General features: G+C 45.7%; 1 protein-coding gene across 1 annotated transcript in view; it reads left to right on the top strand.

Annotated features, from left to right (window-relative positions):
* The window catches only part of PCSK1 (proprotein convertase subtilisin/kexin type 1), a 52631-nt gene that overhangs the window by 12878 nt on the left and 19508 nt on the right, over positions 1–20245 (top strand). Inside the window, exons 4-9 of the mRNA XM_075541300.1 lie at positions 428–574; positions 1965–2041; positions 7994–8082; positions 11514–11686; positions 14176–14388; positions 18542–18642. Of these exons, the coding sequence (XP_075397415.1) occupies positions 428–574; positions 1965–2041; positions 7994–8082; positions 11514–11686; positions 14176–14388; positions 18542–18642 (800 nt within the window). The remainder of the gene's footprint in view (positions 1–427; positions 575–1964; positions 2042–7993; positions 8083–11513; positions 11687–14175; positions 14389–18541; positions 18643–20245) is intronic.

Raw genomic sequence — 20245 nt, 5'->3', positions numbered from 1 at the left:
ATATTTTAAAAGAAATATATGGGAAGGACTGCATAATATGATAGAAAGGAAGATCAGTGTGGTGACGGCGGCTCAGGCTTTCGGGGTAGATAGAAACATGAGACATCCAAGAAAACTTCAGCAGAGAGTCTGAGCATTTCATTAGGAAGGCGAGAAAAGTATACAGAAGCTTCTTTGAAGCTATGTAGCTCAAGAAGAAGGTGATTGTCCATGGGTTCAGTGGGGACAGACAGAGTCACGATTCCCTCGGCCCTACTGCCCTCAACTTTGCTTTGTCTTGATTTCTAATTTCATCTGACCGCGCTCCTCGCAATTGTAGTGTGGTCCCAGGAAGAAGAAGCGTGAGTCTCCAGGTCAGCGTTTACATTCTCATTTTACAGCAGGCAAACTGGGATGTCAGCAACGTTGCTTTGCTTTTCTTCCCCAGCAAGATACCAGGGTGACCGCAGCTCTGCCCAAGCTGGACCTCCACGTGATCCCCGTGTGGCAAAAAGGCATCACTGGCAAAGGAGTGGTCATCACTGTGCTGGACGATGGCCTGGAGTGGAACCACACGGACATCTATGCCAATTATGTGAGTGTGGCCCTCCCCAGGACCTCAATGTGGGGAGCTCTCTCCAGGCACAAAACGAGGGCCAGCTCTCTGGTGTTGTAGTGGGTTCCGTGCTGGACTGGGTTATGAACACAAGTCCAGCAGTTGATTCCACCAGCTGTCCCCCAGAAGAAAGGTACGGATTTCAGCTCCCCTAAAGATTTGCAGCTCGAAGAGATGGTTCTAATCTGTCCGGTTGAGTTGCTATGCATTGACATTGAGTCCATGGCAGAGGGTTAGTTTTTCCCTTGCTGACAGGACCTCTCTGACCTTGGCCAAAGCTTCATCCCTTCCTTCACCCTTCCTCTTTTGGAGCATGGGAAGAGCTCCAGGGAACCAAGGGCTGTATAAGCACATGTGGGTTTTGAGACTCCAGGCACAAAGTCTTCTAGATGATTGGGGCGATTCAGACTCTGAGCCAGTCTACCTTAGGCAAGCCAATCAAGTCCAAGGCCGGAGGTTGTTTTGTTTGTTTGTTTGCAGTCTCACTTCTTGCTCTCTTTATAGGTCAGTATCTCTGACATTGAAACATTGTATACATATGATTCTCTCAGGCAACCTGCGAGTGTACATCACACGGTATAAACATGCCTAAAGGAGAATCGAAAATAAATAAATGAAAAGTATTTGTATAATTGTTTATGGAGTTCCCCATAACATATCTTAGGGAGGGTTATTCCTTCTTTAAGATTGCTCTCTCTCTCTCTCTCTCTCGCTCTTTCTTGCTCGCTTGCTCACCCTTTCTGCCCAGGCAGCATACACCAGCATACACAAAACTAAGAAACCAGGTAAGCAGGAGGGGAAGAAAGGGTGAAAAAGAGTAGGCAGGTCTCATTACTGAAAGATAAGGGAAATCTTGAGCAATAGCAGTCATGGTCAGAGGCAGAATCCATCTGTGAGAGATCTGTAAATACAGCAGCCTGCTTGGAAAAGGGGGTCGACCTGGAGGCCTGCCTTGAGTTTCAAACACATTCTCTACTAAAACTATATGTTGCTACCAGAGTTCATGATGGGACTAAAGGAGATCATGGTAAACCTAAGCTCAAGCCTCAACCAACTTTTTATACGAATGTTAATAAGAAAGTGAGAGTCGGTGTGCTGCTAACGGCATGCCTTTGAAGTTTTCACTGCACTGGGCCTCAATTTTCTCATCTTAAACAGGAGGTAGTTGAAGTAAAGCCATTCTCATTCCTTTCAGCTTGAATCCCACGTGACTCTGAGCGCTAAGTTCAGCAGCATCTACTGTGCTTGGTGTATGGCTAGCCACGCTGAAGTACGAGCTCTGGCCCAGCATGGGAGAGGGCAGGGTTGGGGGCTCGGGGAGTGCTGCTTCTATTGTGGTGTGCCAGTGTTGTTTCTGTTGTCTCTCTAGGATCCAGAGGCGAGCTATGATTTCAATGACAATGACCATGACCCATTTCCCCGATATGATCCCACAAACGAGAACAAGTGAGTAAATGTGTGTTTTTGGAAACAAAGGACTTTAAAATGCTTCTGCTGATTTGAGAAAATTATACTGTAAACGTGATGTGCATTCGGCCTTCAGAAAATGTCAGCATCCCTATCACAATATTTTGTTGTTTTGAAACAGAAACAAAAGCTTCCATTTTTATACTCCCTTTGTTTATAAAGCCATATTTTAATTAAACAGTCTTCTTATGTCACGAAATTCTCTCGTCAGGTGTTACCCAAATAGTTGCAATGGAAGAAAGAAAGGAACAGAAAGAATGAAAACCTTTATCCCCCTCCCCATCTCCACTGATCCCCCCATGGCCTTTACAGTGTTAGCAATGTGCTTGATGTGAGTCATGAAAAGAAATGGAGATTACCCAGATTACAAATCTGCCACGACTTGCTATGGGGCCCACCAGCATCCTCCGTGGTACTCCCAGAAGAGTGTGTTGTCACCAGACAAGGGAAACACACCCTGTGATCTCCCCGCAAATCTAAGAAGCCTTCCAGGCTTTGGACTGGTTAGCTAAATGCTCCAGAGTGCCTACGGAGTACTACAAGGTCCAAGCGAAGAGGCAGGTGTCAGTATCTGACTCCTGAGTTAGCTCTCTCTCTAGCGGTCACAGCAGATGAGGGAGGCCAAGAGCCAGATCTTCCAAAGGTCTTGGACACTAAAGACTCTTGTAAATGTGAATGCTCTATGCAAGTCCCAAGGAAATGTCACTCGCCAAGCCGTTGGTCTCACATTGGTCAAGCCCATACAAAAATTCATCTCTGTTTATAGTGAAATTTCTTACAGATTTCAGGAAGACATTCGAACTTTCCTCTTCCTTTGCTCCACCCGGAAGAGACTTGCAGCAAACAGATCCAAGTGAAGCTCAAAATGAAGGTGTGGTGTTTAGGGATAGGAATTGAAAGCGCACGACAGCTAAAATCTCACAGGAAGTGTGGGTAGCTCTAGCATGCGGTCTACTTACTAGCCAGCCAACTTGGGTCAACCAAGTGCTCTCTGGCTCTCAGAGCTCGGATGTGACCTGTAGAGGATTGCGTCTTTCTCTGGAGGGTCTCCTTTCCAGAGAGCCAAGCAGAAGTCAGGAAGGGAGGCTGGGTCCCCCACCTTCTGAGTGTATCATTTTTCCTTGGGGAAAAGAGAGAGTTAGTGGACAGTTCGAAGAAAGCCTTTTTGTTTCAGTACCATTTATTTCTTCTAGGTTGTAAGAGGCTAGCCTTAAGCATTTCACTGGGGCTGGAACTTTCCAGTAACCATGCTGCAGAAGAACAGTAGATGGGCCCCATGGAAAGTAGGAGTGACTCAGGAGATTTTATCCCCGCTCTAGGCATATTTCTGACTCAGGGCAGTGCAAAACCTGAAGGAACATCTGCTCTTTTAGAACACAGACTTATAATTTTAGCCTGGCTATTGTCAGGGCGCTGCCAAATAGGGTGATCAAGGGTGAACTGGGGAAGTCACCTCTTGTACAGGCAGTACATACATGACAAATAACTTCCACTCCTCAATCTGTCTTTAAATTGAATTTATATGCAAATCAGAGCAGCGAGGTACAGTTGGTTTCTAAAGTCAGTTCATCAACTGTTAATCTTAGTATTGAGTACACAGGGTAATTTTGTTTGCCTAGGAAGCATTAACAAAACACTTCCAGAGGACCAAACCACCTTTAACATACTACAATACTAATGAAGATATTTAGATGTGGGGCACAAAAGAGTACCTGTTAGTTGCTAGGAACCGCTGTGCACACTTCAGATTTGCAAGATGGTAGGCTGTGCAAGGTTCTCATAGGAGGTTCACAGTCTGGGGACTGCCTGCGCCCTATTTTTATGAAAGACACTTCTTCAGGAAGTAGGGAAGATGTAGAGAGAAATAAGCGCCCTTCTGAGAATAGAGATAAAACAAAACCCCCCAAACACTACTTCCATTCTATCCCCTTGGTCAAGGCTGAGAAGATCATTTGCTCTCATTCTCATGGGAGCAGAGGAGGGAATGGTCAGCTGGGGGTGAGCGTCTCCTCCTGAGAGTGTGCCCAGGGTGCTCAGCCGTGCGGTGGCTGTGCAATCGGTGATTGCGTCATGGAAGGATCGAGTCTGCCACGGAGGCTCTGTGGAGTCTCTCCACTTACCCGAGCCTCAGGCCTCCGTTTCCAATTTGGATGCAGACAGGATCTCATAACGTTTATAATAGGTGCATTTCTCCCCATGTAGGGAGCGCTGACACGCTGCAGAAAGCAGCCCATCTGATGAAATGCATTTCATTTTGGAAAATTCTGAGTTTCAAAATGTAACCTGCCGTGGAAAGTCGCAGAATGTACCATTAGCAAGGAACAGCTACACACTCTTAGAACTGGTGTTAAGCAAATCTTAGATCTAGCACGAGGGAGAGGAGTAGTATCTATTTTTTGGTTGATTGTGATGATGACATGAGTTTGCATGTGTAAATGACTTGGGCAGTGGCGGTAGATGGGGCATATTGTATCCTATAGGTTTGCTATGAGGCTGAGGATTATAAAGACAACCAGAAAGATTTCTCATTTAGCAAAGGAGGTAGACCCTCCTTTCAGTGAGAAATTGGTGTGACAAGAATGATATCGCCCAGTAGGAACTGAAGCTGAGACAATTCCCTAGGCCAATTCAGAAGCTAGTGTTTGAAAAATGGACAAAAGAGCAACTATCACCTAGTACCCTCTTGACTATCAACCCAAAAGGTAGCATCCCTTTTATTTAACAGAAGGGATCACGAAAAGCAGAGGTACTGTTCTAGTATATTGTCAGAAGAAATAAATCCCTCGCGCTTGGAACATGAATGACTTCATTTTATACTGGCCTTTTAATAGCAATTAGAGGCCCATTAAGCCCCAATTTGGAGGGCACTATCACTCCAAGCTATCTGTGCTGCTGCTGTCTTTATTACCATGTAAGTGGGATCGATGAGTCGCATTCCAATCCTCCTCTGCAAGTCCAAGTGGAAACACCGAAGACTGAAACCTGAAAAGCACAGGAAACTCTTACTATTAAATAGGCTTGAATCTGTATTCAGGATCGTAACACCAGTTGTGGCTGTGTTTCCAGCAAAATAACTTATGTGACAAGGATATTTCAACCCTAATAACAGTGGTCTTTAAACTTTCATGTGGGATAATGTTAAAACACCAATTTGTTTAAGTGCTTGGTACGACTAACATTGTTCTGCAATAAGAGAGGGCTCCGTTATCTCAGTGCCTGACTTAAGGAAAGAAAACGAACCACAGGATTGACTACAAAGAATGGCACAGCACCACTTTGATAAATTCTCTCAAGGTGTAGAGGTGGGAGTAAGAACCATGATACTACCACAACTTTTATTAGGAGACAGCAGTCATCTGTCAAGAGAGATTAAAAAGGAGATTAAAAAAAAGGTGGTGTCCCATCAAACCATTTTGAGGACAGGGGCATAACGCTGAGGGCATCTGATACCAGGTTGCTTCAGGTGTTAGTTCAGGATAGAGACGGCACTGGATTTTCAAATGTTTATCTTTGGCCTATTCAGAGTCCTGACTCACATTGGATGAAAGTGGGAATATAGGCAGTGGATTTCTAGGACACGTTTCTCAGAGGATGATAACCAAAGGTCCCTGTAGAGAGTCTAAAAAGACCCAAAGGGCCAACCCATCAAGGGAACAAAGATGTGAATGCCTTTCTCATAGAGTGGCATGCCGGTGAGAAAGCTTCATTTGCAAGTAATAGAATTCTGACTTAGAGTTGAAGTAGGATTTGATTTAATTTTTTTCTGTATTTCTTTTAAATTTTCTCACAGCATGCTCTAGCTTCAGGTATCACCAGACCAGGAACTCAGACAATAGGTCGGCAGTCCACCTGCCACTCTCTTGCCACCTTCTAGTGTGTCTCCCCCACCACTGAATTTGATTCTCCAATAGAATCTTGCCATGTGTCTTGATGCACAAGGCTCACGTGACACTTTAAAGCTCAGGATGCATGACAAAGAGTTTAATTCTCTCTGGAATTTGCATCAATCTTTGACAGGATTCTGAAGAGAAGTTTTAGCACCAGAGAATCACAAGGAGTGAAGGAGGGTCACTTCTCATCAGGGAAAAAGCCCAGCTGCCAGAGCAGCAGCAGCAGCAGAAGCAGCAAGTTGTATCAGGGAAGATCTTGAGTTAATGATTATTGTATTGATCTAACGTAGGACTTTAGTCATCACATGAGGAGTAGGAATGTCACTTAGTGGAAGTAAACCAGGAAATCATCTTCCGTACTTCTGGAAAAAAAAAAGATAAGTGAACACAATTATTTTGAATGGCTCAGTCAATTTAGAATTTTAATATTTCATGCAAGGCTAAATTAATAGATGGGTAGTGCAGTAATGCTTAACAGTAGCTGTCCAACAGCATTTCTCAGAATTGACCCTCCCTCCTTTCCCTCGATGTCAGCATGTATGATCAATGGCTCCTGTAAGCCACCAACAGCTCTTATGTTGCTCCCAGATGCTCTCACAGTGGAAAAAGCTTGGAACAAACAAACAGATCACATTGTTGTGCTCTCCTGGTATTAGAAAGAAAGTTATTTTTATTGCCAGGATTGCCCAATGCCACATATCATTTGATGTCTTGAGTTCGTTGCTGAGTATTGAATATGGATCCAAGAAAAATTAAATCCTTGAAAACGTCAATCTCTTCTCTGTTTATCATGAGGCTGTCTATTGGTTTAGCACCAGGGAATCTGCAGGTGTTTTAGTCTGCTGCATGGATAGAGGATGGAATCATTAAGAAGAGGAGGACTGGAATGGGAACTCTATCCTGGCATATCCTACTAGGATTGGTGCAGAATAATCTAGGTACTCGAGTTTGACACAACCACTGGGAAGCAAAGTGAAGAGTCCCTTCACCAAGAAAGAGTGTGAAGTGGAAATCTAAACAGGAATAGAAAGGCTCATCTTTCTCCCACAGAATGGGTGTTAGCTTTGAATTGCAAACCTTATGGTTAGCAGGCCAACATGTAACCCACTATGCTACCAGAGCACTAAATTCTCTAACTGTACGTTAGAAAGAAAAAGAGAAGATTATTGACACAGAAAGGAGTCCAGCTGCCACTCAGGCTTTCTTACTGGAATCCTACCCGAAACAGAATACACAGAGATTATATACAATACTGTGGAATTCACACCCTGGGAGAGGCATGGATCTTCCCATAGGGTGTACATTAATTCAAGTATCAGGATACTCACAGGATCCAAAAGCAAGCCAACAAAACAACGAAGTCCCTTAAGTAGGGTACTAAAGGTCACACTGAGTTGGAATTAACTTGATGCCAATGAATTTTGAATTCTAAGAGGTCTGAGGGAAATTTCAATATATCTCTGTTGATAAGTAAAGAAAGCAAGAATTAGCTTTTTGGCCACCAAAAGTCAGGTGAGGCAAGTAAGAGGAATTTATGATGTTGAATGGTCTTCTTCATTATCCTGATGATCCTCAGAGTTATCTGAACTACCTTCCCAAGAGACAAACATTCTCATTTAGTCGGGCTGCCTCTGACCAATATAGAAAATCATAAAAATTACAGAGAAAGTGAAATGGGAGACAGGGAAAACATGGCAAAAGTTAGGCTGACTACAGTAAGTTTGCCTATAATTGCTAACACTGACCAAGTCCTTACTATGTACTAGCCACTGTCTTACCTGTGTAATATCAAGTGCTCTTTATCACCAACTTTTGAAGATTAAGTAATTTATCCAAGATTACAGCGGCAGGAGCTGTAATTTAAATTCAGAGTCTGGTTCTGCTACCCTAATCTGAAGAAACACTTCATCTAATATCAGCATGAAGAAAGCCAGCAACAAGACGCATGAAAGAATAATATGTGCTATTCCATGGATCCATATGCAACATGAATGTTTGGCTGCTATATTTACAATGCATAATCCTTGTTTTTAATCCTCAGACATGGGACCAGATGTGCAGGAGAAATTGCCATGCAAGCCAATAATCACAAGTGTGGGGTCGGAGTTGCATACAATTCCAAAGTTGGAGGTAAAGCAAGGGTTGTTGGTTCTATGGGTTTGCGTCACCCAGTGTGGATGTGGTGGGTCTTATGTTTTCAGCCATCAGAGGAGAGAATATACTTCAGGCAAAACTAGCTGGAAGGCTTGAGGGTGATTTGCAAGCAAATCAGTGGAATTGTACTCCGAGAGCACGTTGCTGTTTTTCAGGGCCGTTGAGTGGACTCCAACCAGAGTGACCCCAAGTACACTAGAAAAGAACGTTGCCCAGGCCTGCAGCAGCCACACAATTGTTAAGCTTGAACTTTGGGTGGGATAGCCACGGTGTCAATCCATTGTGTGAACGCTCTCCCTTTTGTTCACTGACTTTACTAAGCAGGATGTCCTTTGTCCAGTGACTGGTCTCTTTTCATCACATGTCCAAAGCATGGGCAGTTCAGTCTCCTCATCTCACTCCCAGTGAGCCTTCTGGCTGTACTTCTTTCAGTCCAGACTTGTGTTTCCTTCTGACAGCCACGGTACTGTCAATATTCTTCACCAGCATCACAGTTCAAGCACATCCATTCTTCTATGGTCATAGGAATTCCTTGTCCAGCTTTCCCCTGCATGCATATGAAGCGATTGAAAATACCATGGCTCCGCTCAGGTGCACCGGAGTCATTAAAGTAACGCCTCTTTTTTCAACACCTTAAATAGGTTTTACACACCTGTTTGCTCAATGAAATATGTTATTTGGTTTCTTAACTGCTTTTTCTACGAGTGTTTATTGTGCAGCCAAATAAAATGGAATGCTTAATCTAGCAACCTCAAGTTTTTCTGTTTAGTTTGACATTGATACTGTTCTAGTCGGAGGATTTTTGTTTTCTTTACATTGGCCTAGAACATGGATAGCTGGGTATAGCTCATACACCTTAGTAGAGACCACAAAAAAAGAACACATGGAAATGTTGGATCATTTTTCACCAAATCTAATTTCTGTTTGTTCTGATTTAGATGGGTTCCTTATTGATTGAGCTCTTGCTAAGGGAATAGAAAATCTGAAGAAGGAAAAAAAATATTGCCACTGAGACTATTCCAACTCACAACGATCCTGTAAGGCAGAGGGAAATTGCACTGAGGATTTCCAAGGCTTTGGAAGCAGATTGCTTATCTTTCTCCCATTGGAGTGGCTGTGATTTAGACTCACCGATATTTCCCTTAGCAGCCAAACACTTTACGCTCTGTGACACCAGGGCTTTTAAAGGGAACATTATAAAACAAACAAAAAAACTAAAACAAACTCATGCAATCAGGCTGATTCTGAGTCCTTTCAAGTCTAAAGGACAGGGCAGAACTGCCTTCTGTGCTTCCAAGTCTGTACATCTTTCCAGGATCAGAGCCTCATGTTTCTCACAAAGGGAAATGAAGGAGGCAAATTTAGGCAAAGACTTCTTCCCCTGACTCTCAGTTCTGTAGTCCTGCACTTCATAGAAAAACAGTTTAGAAAATGAAAAGGAACGCAGAGTGTTAAATTAAGAAACTGAAGATGCTATTTGATAGCATTTTTAGTTGTCTCAGCCAGAGCCCTTACAGAAAACATACTCTGCACTGGTGCACTCCACCAGAGTAATTGAGAACAATTTACTGAACGAATTGTTCACAAAGACTAAAAGAAGCCAACAAGAGGCTAGCAAGTCTAGTCAGATGTCACTCTCCTTAGGCCTAAAGGAGTCAGGAAGACAGCTAGCAAGTGAGCTCCAGAGAGAGCGGGGTGCTGGGGGTGGGGGTGTCATAGGAAAACCACACCGCAGAAGCCAGGATCTTCTAGGTCATGAGGGATGCTTCGCTCCCCTCCCACCTACTAACTTCTGGCAGGTGTATTCAGGCGGCTGAATTCAATGGAAAGCTGGAGGTCAAGGGAGCCCTTTGATGTGGTTCCTGTTCCAATGGAGATGGGCAGAATGTGGTTCTGCGGGGGGGGGGGGGGGGGGGGCGACAGGGAACACACTACTTGTCTCACCTCTTTACACTAACTTCCCCTCAGGCTTCTTAGTTATACTACAGACTTTTAGTCCCCCAAACTATAACAACAACAAAAGGCCGATTGTCAGTTACACGAAAAGAACAGTAAAACCCGCCCATCAAGTGAAACACCTTGTGTTTGATAGTGTGTTCTTTTTGAGAAACCAAACAAACGTATATCATGGCACAGATAATGCATCCCATTCCCCCCTCCCCCATGCAGCATTCAGATTTTGAATGTCATGCTGACCCTTTGATGCTGGCGTCTTCAAAGTGCCACCTGCTAAAGAAAGACAGGAGCACAGTCATGCAATTACCTGCAGAAGGAATTCACTTTTCCAGGTACGATAGCTACCGATTGTGAGCATCGTCCTCTGATTCCGTCATTTTTTAGACAAGGGATCAGAAGCAAGGAAGGCACTCAAGATGACAAGAGCCAGTTGGAGGCCGCGTAGAAGGGAAGATACTGATTCCATGCACGGTGCATTATTTTTCCTTCGTTGCTCTAGCCCTCAAATGAAATTTAAAACAATATCTTTTAAAAATAACGACTATAACTCATGGTGCCAACCACATAGGTTTTTTTTACCTTTGTTACACAACACATATGAGTACTAGTGTGAGAAATATGAGTGCGTACTCCATCGCACTTTACTCAGAAGCCAAGACTAGCTAGGTAACTGCTTGTATCTTGTGTTCGCCTCCCTGGCCCTGAAATTCACGAGTCTGCTGCTGGTGGTGGGCCTGCTGGAAAGCTCCAGTTCTGCCTGCTCCTGACGAAAGATGATTCCCCTCCGGAGTAACATCTCTGGCAATGATTCCATCCTTGAGATTGTTTAGAAGAAAAGGAAGCTTGCTCCTTGAGAATGTTTCTTAGGAAACACATAAAGCATGGCCTGCAGGTTATTTTTAATCACTGCTTAGAACAAGGGTTCCTGCCTTATTTGTCAGTTTCCTCTTGTGCAGGCAGCTTTCAAGCGTCAAGGTTTCAGTAGAGGAGGGTCTTGCGTGTCGTGCAGGCCGGACAACAGCCATTGATGATGTGGCCCCGAAAAACAGCTCTTTAATGGGCTTTTATGAAAGCTGTGCTGTCATGGGGTGGTGGAAGAAAGGCAAAGCTGAGCCATTCTATAACCAGCAACACCATCGCCACTTCCTCTTGTCCAACAATGCCAGACCCTCTCAACCTCAGGAGGATGCCTGGGAACAGAGTCTTTCATGGGACAAATAGTCAGGACAACCTGCATGGTGGTCTTAGTTCTTTGCCACTGGACAGGAAGGAAGCCTTGGGGGCAGTGGCTGGTGCCCTCTTTTTGTGTTCCTAGTAGCAGGCTCTGTGGGCATTTAGGACACCCAATGGCTATTATCTTTGTGACGCTTTTGAGAGCCCATTCACAAGGTGCCTATTAAGACAGGTACACACGGACCTCAGCATATGTGTGCTTGTTTTTCACTGCACAGGCATCAGAATGTTGGATGGCATTGTGACCGATGCTATTGAGGCCAGTTCCATAGGCTTCAACCCCGGACATGTGGATATTTACAGTGCCAGCTGGGGCCCTAATGATGATGGAAAAACTGTGGAGGGGCCTGGCAGACTAGCCCAGAAGGCTTTTGAGTATGGTGTCAAACAGGTGAGATGCTTAACGGAGACTTAACCGGGTATGAAATTGAATCCTTCCATACTAAGGGGAAGGAGGAACACTAGCATTATAATGGGAGGAAGGAAATGGGGACTGTGGATTTCTTGTCCAAGTGCTTCACAACTTTAAATGCATGTAGAGAGCCAAACCATTCTTCACAGAGATGGATGTTCAGGGTTAAGAGCATTTTCCCTGCTTGGAGTTGGAAATGGATAGAGTTTCACCCATTTGGATAGAGTTTAGGATCAAATGGATAGGGTTTAGGATCAAATTCAAAACTCAAATTCACAGCCATTGAGTGAAGGCGGACTCACAGCGACCCTATAGGGCAGGGAAGAATGGCCCTGTGAGCTTCTGAGACTGTCGTTGTTGGTGGGAGTAGAAAGCCTCCTCTTTCTCCATGGAGCTGCTGATGGCTTTGAACTTCTGCCCTTGCAGTTACCAGTCCCATGTATAAGTCCCGCCATGCCACCAAGGTCACTTAAAAATATGGTCACACCCTTCTGGATACTTTCTTTCACCTTTGCCATGACGTCAGGTAAGGGACTGTCCAGAATTCTTTAGGGTCTTATCCTAATCCATGCATCCATCCATTGTGTCAAGCACATTTGTACATTTGTTGCCATCATCATTCTCAAAACATTTTCTACTTGAGCCCTGGGTATCAGCTCCTCATTATTTCCCTTCCTCCCCACCCCATGGACCTTTGATAATTTGTACATTATTATTATTTTGTCATGTCTTCCACTGTCCGCTGCCTCCCTTCATCCACTTGAAAGTAAGCTCTTAATGATGAGAGCGAGCTGCCTTCTGCTATGCGTGCTCCCGGTGCACGCGTGTCTCCCTTGTGATGCCATTGCAGTCACGCGGGCTTGCTGTGTGGATGCACTGATTCCGAGGCTTGTTTTCCACAGCACAGAACAAACAGAAGCTTTGGTGAGCACAAATTAGAAACGCACAAAAGGGTGGCCTTGATGAATTCCATTGAACTGACAGCTGCAAGCAGGTCTGAGTAATGCCTACTTGTGTCCCTCGGTCAGTCAGCCAGAAGACTCAAGCAGAAAGCCTGAGAGGAAGCTCAGAGATCCAAACATCGTGACATAGCCTAGAGAAAAGTGAAGACATATGAGCAAGCCCTGCTGCTATTGTTAGTTCCTGTCAAACTGATGCAACTTCAGGGGACTCCGTGTGTGCAGAATAGAACTGAGCTCCGTAGAGCATGCAAGGTGTGACCACTGGGTAGGAAATTGCCTGACCTGCCTCCTGCGGTGCCGCTGGGGTCTTCAGGCCACCGACCTCAGTCTAGTGCTTGTTAGTCTAGTTCTTCACCACCAGTCCCACCCAGGGCTCCTGTTTCTTGTTGTCGTTGTTCTGTGCCATCAAATCAATTCCAACTCATAGTCACCCTAGGTGCCATACTGCCCAGTCCTGGGCCATCCTCACATTGTTGTTCAAGTTGAACCCACTGTGACGGACATTCTGGTAATCCACCTTGTTTTGGGGTCTTACTCTTGTCACTGACCCCCTGCAAGCATGGTGTCCTTTGCCAGGGACCGGTCTTTCCTGAGAGCAAGTCCAAAGTGGGTGAGACACAGCTCACTTGTTCTGGTGCATTCTGGTCAGAGTCAGATGGCTTTTGCAGTCTTGTGCGATATTCATCATTGATGTTGGGGAAACTAGAGTCAAAAATAGGCCCTAAGACACTCACCGAAAACATCCTGCCTGCATTTTCTTGTTGAGGATTTTATTGGAATATGACAACAGACAGTTCCCTGAGAGCTGACTGTGACTCATGGTTCCCTCCTGTGTGTCAGGGTAGAAACCGAGCTGCACAGAGCTTTCAGTGGCTGAGTTTTCAAAAGTAGATCATCAGGCCACTTGATAGTTCCTCCAGGTGACCTTGAGCCGCCAAATATTCAGTTAGCAGCTGAGCCTGTTTACTGTTTGCACTGCCCAGGAGCTCCCCAGACCCACAAAACCCAAACTAACTGTCGCCAAGTCCATTCTCACACCTAGCGACCATATTTAGGTTTCTGAGACTGTAAATCCTAATGGGAACAGACAGACTCATCTTTCTCTCAGAGAGAGCAGCCGGTGGTTTTGAACCAAGAACCTTTCAGTTTACAGTCCAATGCTTAACTCATAGTCCCAGCAGGGTTCCAGAGCAAATCCACAGATGATAACAAATTTTATCAAAGAGCAAACAAGCAACATCATATTTGACTGCTGGTCACCCCCTGTATAGCTCAGTAGGATTGACACGGTGGTAATCGCGAGTTACAGTGTTAGAAACTCACAGAGCCGGCTCTGCCATGTTCTGTAGGGTCACACAAAGAGTCAACGTCGACTGCTGGCAGGGAATATAAAACCTTTTGTTAATCTGGAAAAGCAAATTGCCAGGCCTTTCTTTTGTGCTGTCAAGGGGTGGGTTCAATAAGCCGATTGTCAATGTGGTACCTGTCTTATGGCTTTTTCTTTAGGGAAGACAAGGCAAGGGCTCCATCTTCGTCTGGGCTTCAGGGAATGGGGGCCGGCAAGGAGACAACTGTGACTGCGATGGTTACACAGACAGCATCTACACCATCTCCATCAGCAGCGCCTCCCAGCAAGGCCTCTCCCCCTGGTATGCCGAGAAGTGCTCCTCCACGCTGGCCACCTCTTACAGCAGCGGAGATTACACTGACCAGCGAATCGTATGTGGCTTTTGTCTACTTCTCTCTGCTGAGGTGGGAAAGCATGGCTTGCATCCAGAATGATCCTCCAAACCGACCTTTGGTAAAAATTGATTTGCTTAAGCTTGATGTCTCAGTTGGGGAGACTTAATGCTGACTTACTTGAAAGGCTGCCATCTCTTGGAAAATTTTCTCTCGCGGGGATAATGACACTCTGTCGAGATGATCTGGTTTCCTTGACATTTTTAAACTTAACCCGAGAAGCCACCCAACCAGTCATTACATACTGTGGCGTCGCCCGGGCCCCGCTGCTTGTGTGGCGTCTCCCTGAAAACAGGCCTCCAGGAGATCTCAGGGCCGTGGGGGGCTGTATCAGCCTCACACGTGTTGCTCCTCTAATAGCAGGAATTCGTCTCACTTGCCCTTTAGCGGGTGATAAAAATACAGAGCAGACAGAGTTCTGCCTCCTTCGAGTGGATGGCCTGCAGGAAGACAGCAGTCTGGATTTCCCCTGAGGTGAGCTTCTCAGCATCCAGAGAAGCAGCTTTGAGGGGCGGGCCGTGCTTAGAGAACTCCTGCAGCCCATGCTTGGCTGTGGCTCTGCTTCCGTGAGTCAGCTGCCAAGGGCAATTACTGGATTTCCCTTCAAGGGCACGATGATGAAGGGCCATTCCGAAGCATTGAGACTAGAGAGAGATGCTTTACAGTTAAACATTTAAAGCCCCCAATTTAACACCTGGCAGGAAAAGAACCAAGTTGCTCAACATGCGGACCCCCATTCCCTGAAGCCCAGACCCAGATGAGCCTCATCTCAGTGAAATGACAGGTCACCAGCCAACCAGGTTGGTGATGGAGCCCCGGATAATTCAATTAGGATATATATGTAAACCTCTTAAGGGCGTCTCAACAAAAATCGTGGGCACTACTCTCTTCTTCACGCAGGTAGCTATTCTGGAACGCTGCCTGTCTCTGCAATGCCCACTCGTTTAGGCAGGAAAACCACAGTCTCGATTTAAGAGCACTGCCCCGCCCCAAGCCCCTGCCTCTGTCTTCATTCCTCCAACAATAGACAGCGACATTCTGCCCAAGAATTCTTGAGGGCAGGCTTGATTAGAGAGGTCGCTGAAAGGACACTTTAGGCATCTGGCCCACCTGTGTTCTGACTCCCCAAATTTGTTCTTTTGTCCAATTTGTCCTCCGGGATATCCAGGGCTGCCTTTCCTAAAATGGCTTGCTAGGCATTTCCACGTGACTGCCCTAGACTATCCCGCCTTGGGGCTGCCCTACAATGAAGCAGGAGGAAGTGCCTCAGTAAAGACCCGGCCATGATCGGCCATGGGGGAGACAGAGCGAATTCCGTCTGAGACAGCTGGAGTACCACCCCCTCTTCGTACCTCAACCTCTGCCCCCGCACGTCCATCTCTGGGGGCCTTCTTACGTCTGGAGGTAACCGGGGCAGGAGTGCTTCTGCAGCCCTCTGTAACTTGAGAAATCCAGCGACTCCAAGTGGGAAACCAAAAGAGGTGATAAAAGAACAAATTATTTTTTTACACCTGCCTCTCACACGTTGAAACCTCTAGCTCAAAAATCCTCATGCTGGGGGCCAGGTGGGTGTCTTGTTAGTAACCAATCCATTGGTCCAACTGCTTGTCAACCCTGCCACATGGCAGATTTTAAAAGCAGTCTGGAAAAAAATTTTTTTTCTCTTCCCCATGTCTCTTCGTTGCTCTAAAGTTAGCCCGGGGTACTTTCTCATATTTTAAAATATTTTTTAAAAAATGCCTTTGCAGACACGAACTAATTTAGTGCTGAGAATATGTGCCAGGACATGCCAACCTCGCTTTACCGATGGGGAACCAAGCGACTGGCCCATGGTACCCATCTAAGACACAGCAGTTCTAAGACACAGTGGGATTTCAGTGCAGGGCAAGTTTCATTTGAAAGCCCGGTGGCTTTCCTGGCACCTGCGAGTGGCAGCATTCACCCGGGCGCCTCCAGTGCAGTCAGAGTGCCTGCCATCCAGCTACAGAGCAAACGGTCGGCCAGTGGAGGAGAAGCAGAGCCCTGGCGGCTTCACGGTCTTTAGCAGGGCAGTGCCATCACGGGTGGTGTGCCTGTGCGGACTCCTTCACTCGCTCATGGCCGCCCAGTCGATTCTGGCAGGATGCCATGTCCCTGGGCGTTTCCAAGACTGTAACTCTTGGACCAGAGTAGAGGCTTCCTCTTTCTCTCACGGAACAGCTGGTGGTTTCAAACCGCAGACCTTGAGATTAGCAGCCCAACACTTAACCACTGGACCACCAGGGCTCTTACGGGCAATTGACAACTAGATCTCATTGGATTCTGTGATTGAAAGTGGTAATAAACCTTATAGAATCTTTAATGATGCTTTTTATCACTGTCAATCATAGAATCCAATGCGATCTAGTTGTCAATTGCTTAAATGTAATATTGCTCAGCTCATAGAAATAATAAAATTGTCTCACAAAATATTTGACATTGAAAATATCTTTACTACTTACAACATTCTTAGGAACAGACTGGAAGCTATTCTCTTTTTCTCCTTCATTTAATTACTCCGTTGAAATTCTACTCATCACTTTATTGGAGCTAAAACAGCAGAAAAATAGACAAAAGAGGTGGCTATAAAATCACCAAATCAAAATCAATCTCACTGCCATCGAGCGTATTCCAACTCAAAGCAATCCTCTAGGACAGGGTAGAACGGTCACTGTGGGGTCTTTGAGACCGTGGATCTTGGAGTTAGTAGTCTCGTGTGTAGCCTGCAGGGAGCAACAAAAGCAACATGCCTGTAGCACACGCTTGTAGTGCATGCAGATGAAGCCACGCAATTTGAAGGGTCAATGACAGGGGTAATAATGGCAGATCAGACCAGAGCATCCTACCAAACCAAACCAAATTCACTGCCAGCCAGCCAAGTCTGACTCACCAAGATCCTATAACGCAGGGCGGAACTGCTTGAGTGGGAGTCCAGGAATGTAACTATCTATGGGAGTCGCCAACCTTGTCTTTCCCTGAGAAGCAGCTGGTGGGTTCATCTGTTGACTAACAGTTAGCCCAACACAGTCCTCTACATGGACCCCATCAGCGCTCCCTAGAAGGCTCAAAAAGCCAATTCGCATAGCATTTTAGCTAGGTAGGTAGATTGCAACATATAATCTGGGGTACAAAAACTGTTTGTGTTTCTATAACTAAGGAAACCCATTGCCCTGGACTCAAATTCCAACTCGCAGCCACCCTACTGGATGGGCGAACTGACCCACAGGGTTTCACAGGCTGTATTTTTTGGGAGGTGGGGGGAGCCAACTCTCACGTCTTCCTCCTCACAGTAGCTGTTGGGTGGAGCCTCTAACTTCCCATTCGTAGTCCAGTACTTCACTACTGTGCCACCACCGGTCCCACCATAACTAACCCCCCCCACCCCACCCTGGTCATCGAGGCCACCCCAACTCCTAGAGCCCCTACAGAGGGTTCTGGAGAGTGTGCACATGTTAACAGGAGTAGATAGCCCATCTTTTCCTCGTGGAGCAGCGGGTGGCGTAGAACCACTGAGCTTGTGTTTATCATTCCAACGCTGACCTGACAGCGCCACCAGGACGCCATCACCAACCATAGAGATGTTAAAAAATAAACGACGATGAGTTTCTAAACAAAACGTTTAGTCATTTTGACGTCACCCCTCTGACAGTGTCACCAGGTGTGGCCCGCACCCCCATGCCAACCCCACAGCCCCCAGTGACGCCACTGGCATGAGGCAGAATCTCTAGAGACGCCAGACGAAACACAATGGGCCCGATGATTAGTGGGCTGGTGTGATTCACAGTGATTTTGAAACAGCACCCCCACCTTTTTTTTTTTTTAATAGCGTTTTCATTTGGGAATCTCAGAAGAGAAAATATTCATGGTGGGAGTGTTTCATCCCCAGAAAAGGCATCTTGATGCCAGAATTATAGACAAGCTGCACAGAGAGGAGACTGAATGAAAATAGTGGCAGATGGCAAATATCCACCCGGTGGTTGAGAGGAGGAAGTAGGGACGGATCAGCTGCGCTGCCTGGTGGCAGCAGATGCGAGGCTGGGTGTAGTGAACCCCGGGGGGCCAGAGCTTCCTCCTCACGTTCTCCCTGCCTTTCTCTCCTCCCGATGCCATGCAGATGAGCGCCGACCTGCACAATGACTGCACAGAGACCCACACGGGCACCTCGGCCTCGGCACCCCTGGCTGCGGGCATCTTTGCTCTGGCTCTGGAAGCAAAGTAAGACCAGAGAGCTTCATCACGAAGGCTGCTTCTCTGTCCTCTCTTTTCCAGGAATGTGTATTGTGTTCTGTTTCTGTGATTACAGGAGAAAATGGGACTCACTTAGGACGAGGATTCCCCTAACATGTCCTCTTGTCACCTTCAGATAATTATTGTTAGATACCCACAGCGATCTTACAAAATCAGGGCCATAATACATCTGTTATTTTAGAGTCCCTTTAAAAAACGGGTGTTATTCAAAGCCTTGGCATCTACTGGGGTCCTGTTGACCCAATGTGACCAGGCGGACCTGCCCCTACAGGGTTTTTTGGCGGGCGTTTTTACTGAAACAGAGAATAACTTCCTCTCAGGGAGCCTTGCCATGGATTTGAACTGCCACCCTTTTGATTAACAGCCCAATGCTTAACTGTTGCAGCACCAAGGTGAAAAAAAATCTACGCTCACATATGAATAGCATTTTCTCATGCCTAAATCAGTGTTCTCTCTCTTGCTCTCTCCCTGTCCTCCCAGCCCACACTGGTCTTTCTTGCGTTCAAGTTCTCCTCATACTTACACTCGACAGACAAGGAGACTGTGCCCAATGTCACGTCCCATGGGTAGGTTTTAGAGCACACTTATTAAAAAACCCACCCTTTTACAGATTATATAAACCTCATATTGGGACTGATAAGCTCATGTCAGGGGACATGAAAATGAAACCCAGAAATGCTCTCTTTTGATAGCTTTCCATTGTATAAATGCAAATTGTACTGAGATCATCTAATCATGCTCAGATAAGCACCCTCATTCATAAATATTGGTTGTCATCTCTGATCATTTCCTCAGTAAAAGCACTCGGAATTGGAATTTCTGGTCAAATGGCAGGCATGCTCAAATGAGTCTGCTAGGTAGCGACAAATGGCTGTCTAGAAAGACAGCTCCATTTTAGATTTGCCTCTGCACAGTGTGTCTGAAACATAGAGTGTCCTAAACCCGTGACATGGCTGTTTTTATCATTTTAAATATTTGCTATTTTGATAGGTGAAAATGGTATCCCATTATAATATGCTTTTATCTCATCGCTAATGAAGCTCACTGTTTTATAACCTTTGTCTGTTCATCCTCTGTGATTGCTTCTTAATGTCCTTAATTTTGCTTTCTAGGTTTGGTTTAGAAAGCTATCAGTGCTTTGCCTGGCTGACATTTGCCTTGTCCTTTGGCTTCTCTGTGTCTAGCTGTTTCTCTCCCCTGTGAATTTTAGGTTTTTCCTTTACTTTTGTGGTCACAAAAAGCCTTTCACAAGTTGAAATTGGGTGCACATTTATTTACCCATTTTTAAGGTTGCTTTACTCTGTGTAAGTCCCGAGTCCCCTTTAGATTTTCTTGAGCATATAGCATTAACAAGGAAGACAGCAGCATCCCCCATATTTTAGCCAACACAATATTTAGTGTAGCTTAAAATATTCTCCACCCCCCCCCCCACAGTCAGTCTTATCTGTGATAGACACTGTGTGGCAACAGAATATTCTCAAGTGCCTCAAAGCGCTATGGTTGTTTTTAGAGGAAGTGGTTAGGACATGTTAACTATTATTAGCTTTCCCTATAAAGAGATCAGCCATCT

This window comes from Tenrec ecaudatus, chromosome 2 (genome assembly GCF_050624435.1).
Source record: "Tenrec ecaudatus isolate mTenEca1 chromosome 2, mTenEca1.hap1, whole genome shotgun sequence".
Taxonomy (NCBI): Eukaryota; Metazoa; Chordata; class Mammalia; order Afrosoricida; family Tenrecidae; genus Tenrec; species Tenrec ecaudatus.
This window is presented reverse-complemented; position numbering and strand designations above follow the sequence as displayed.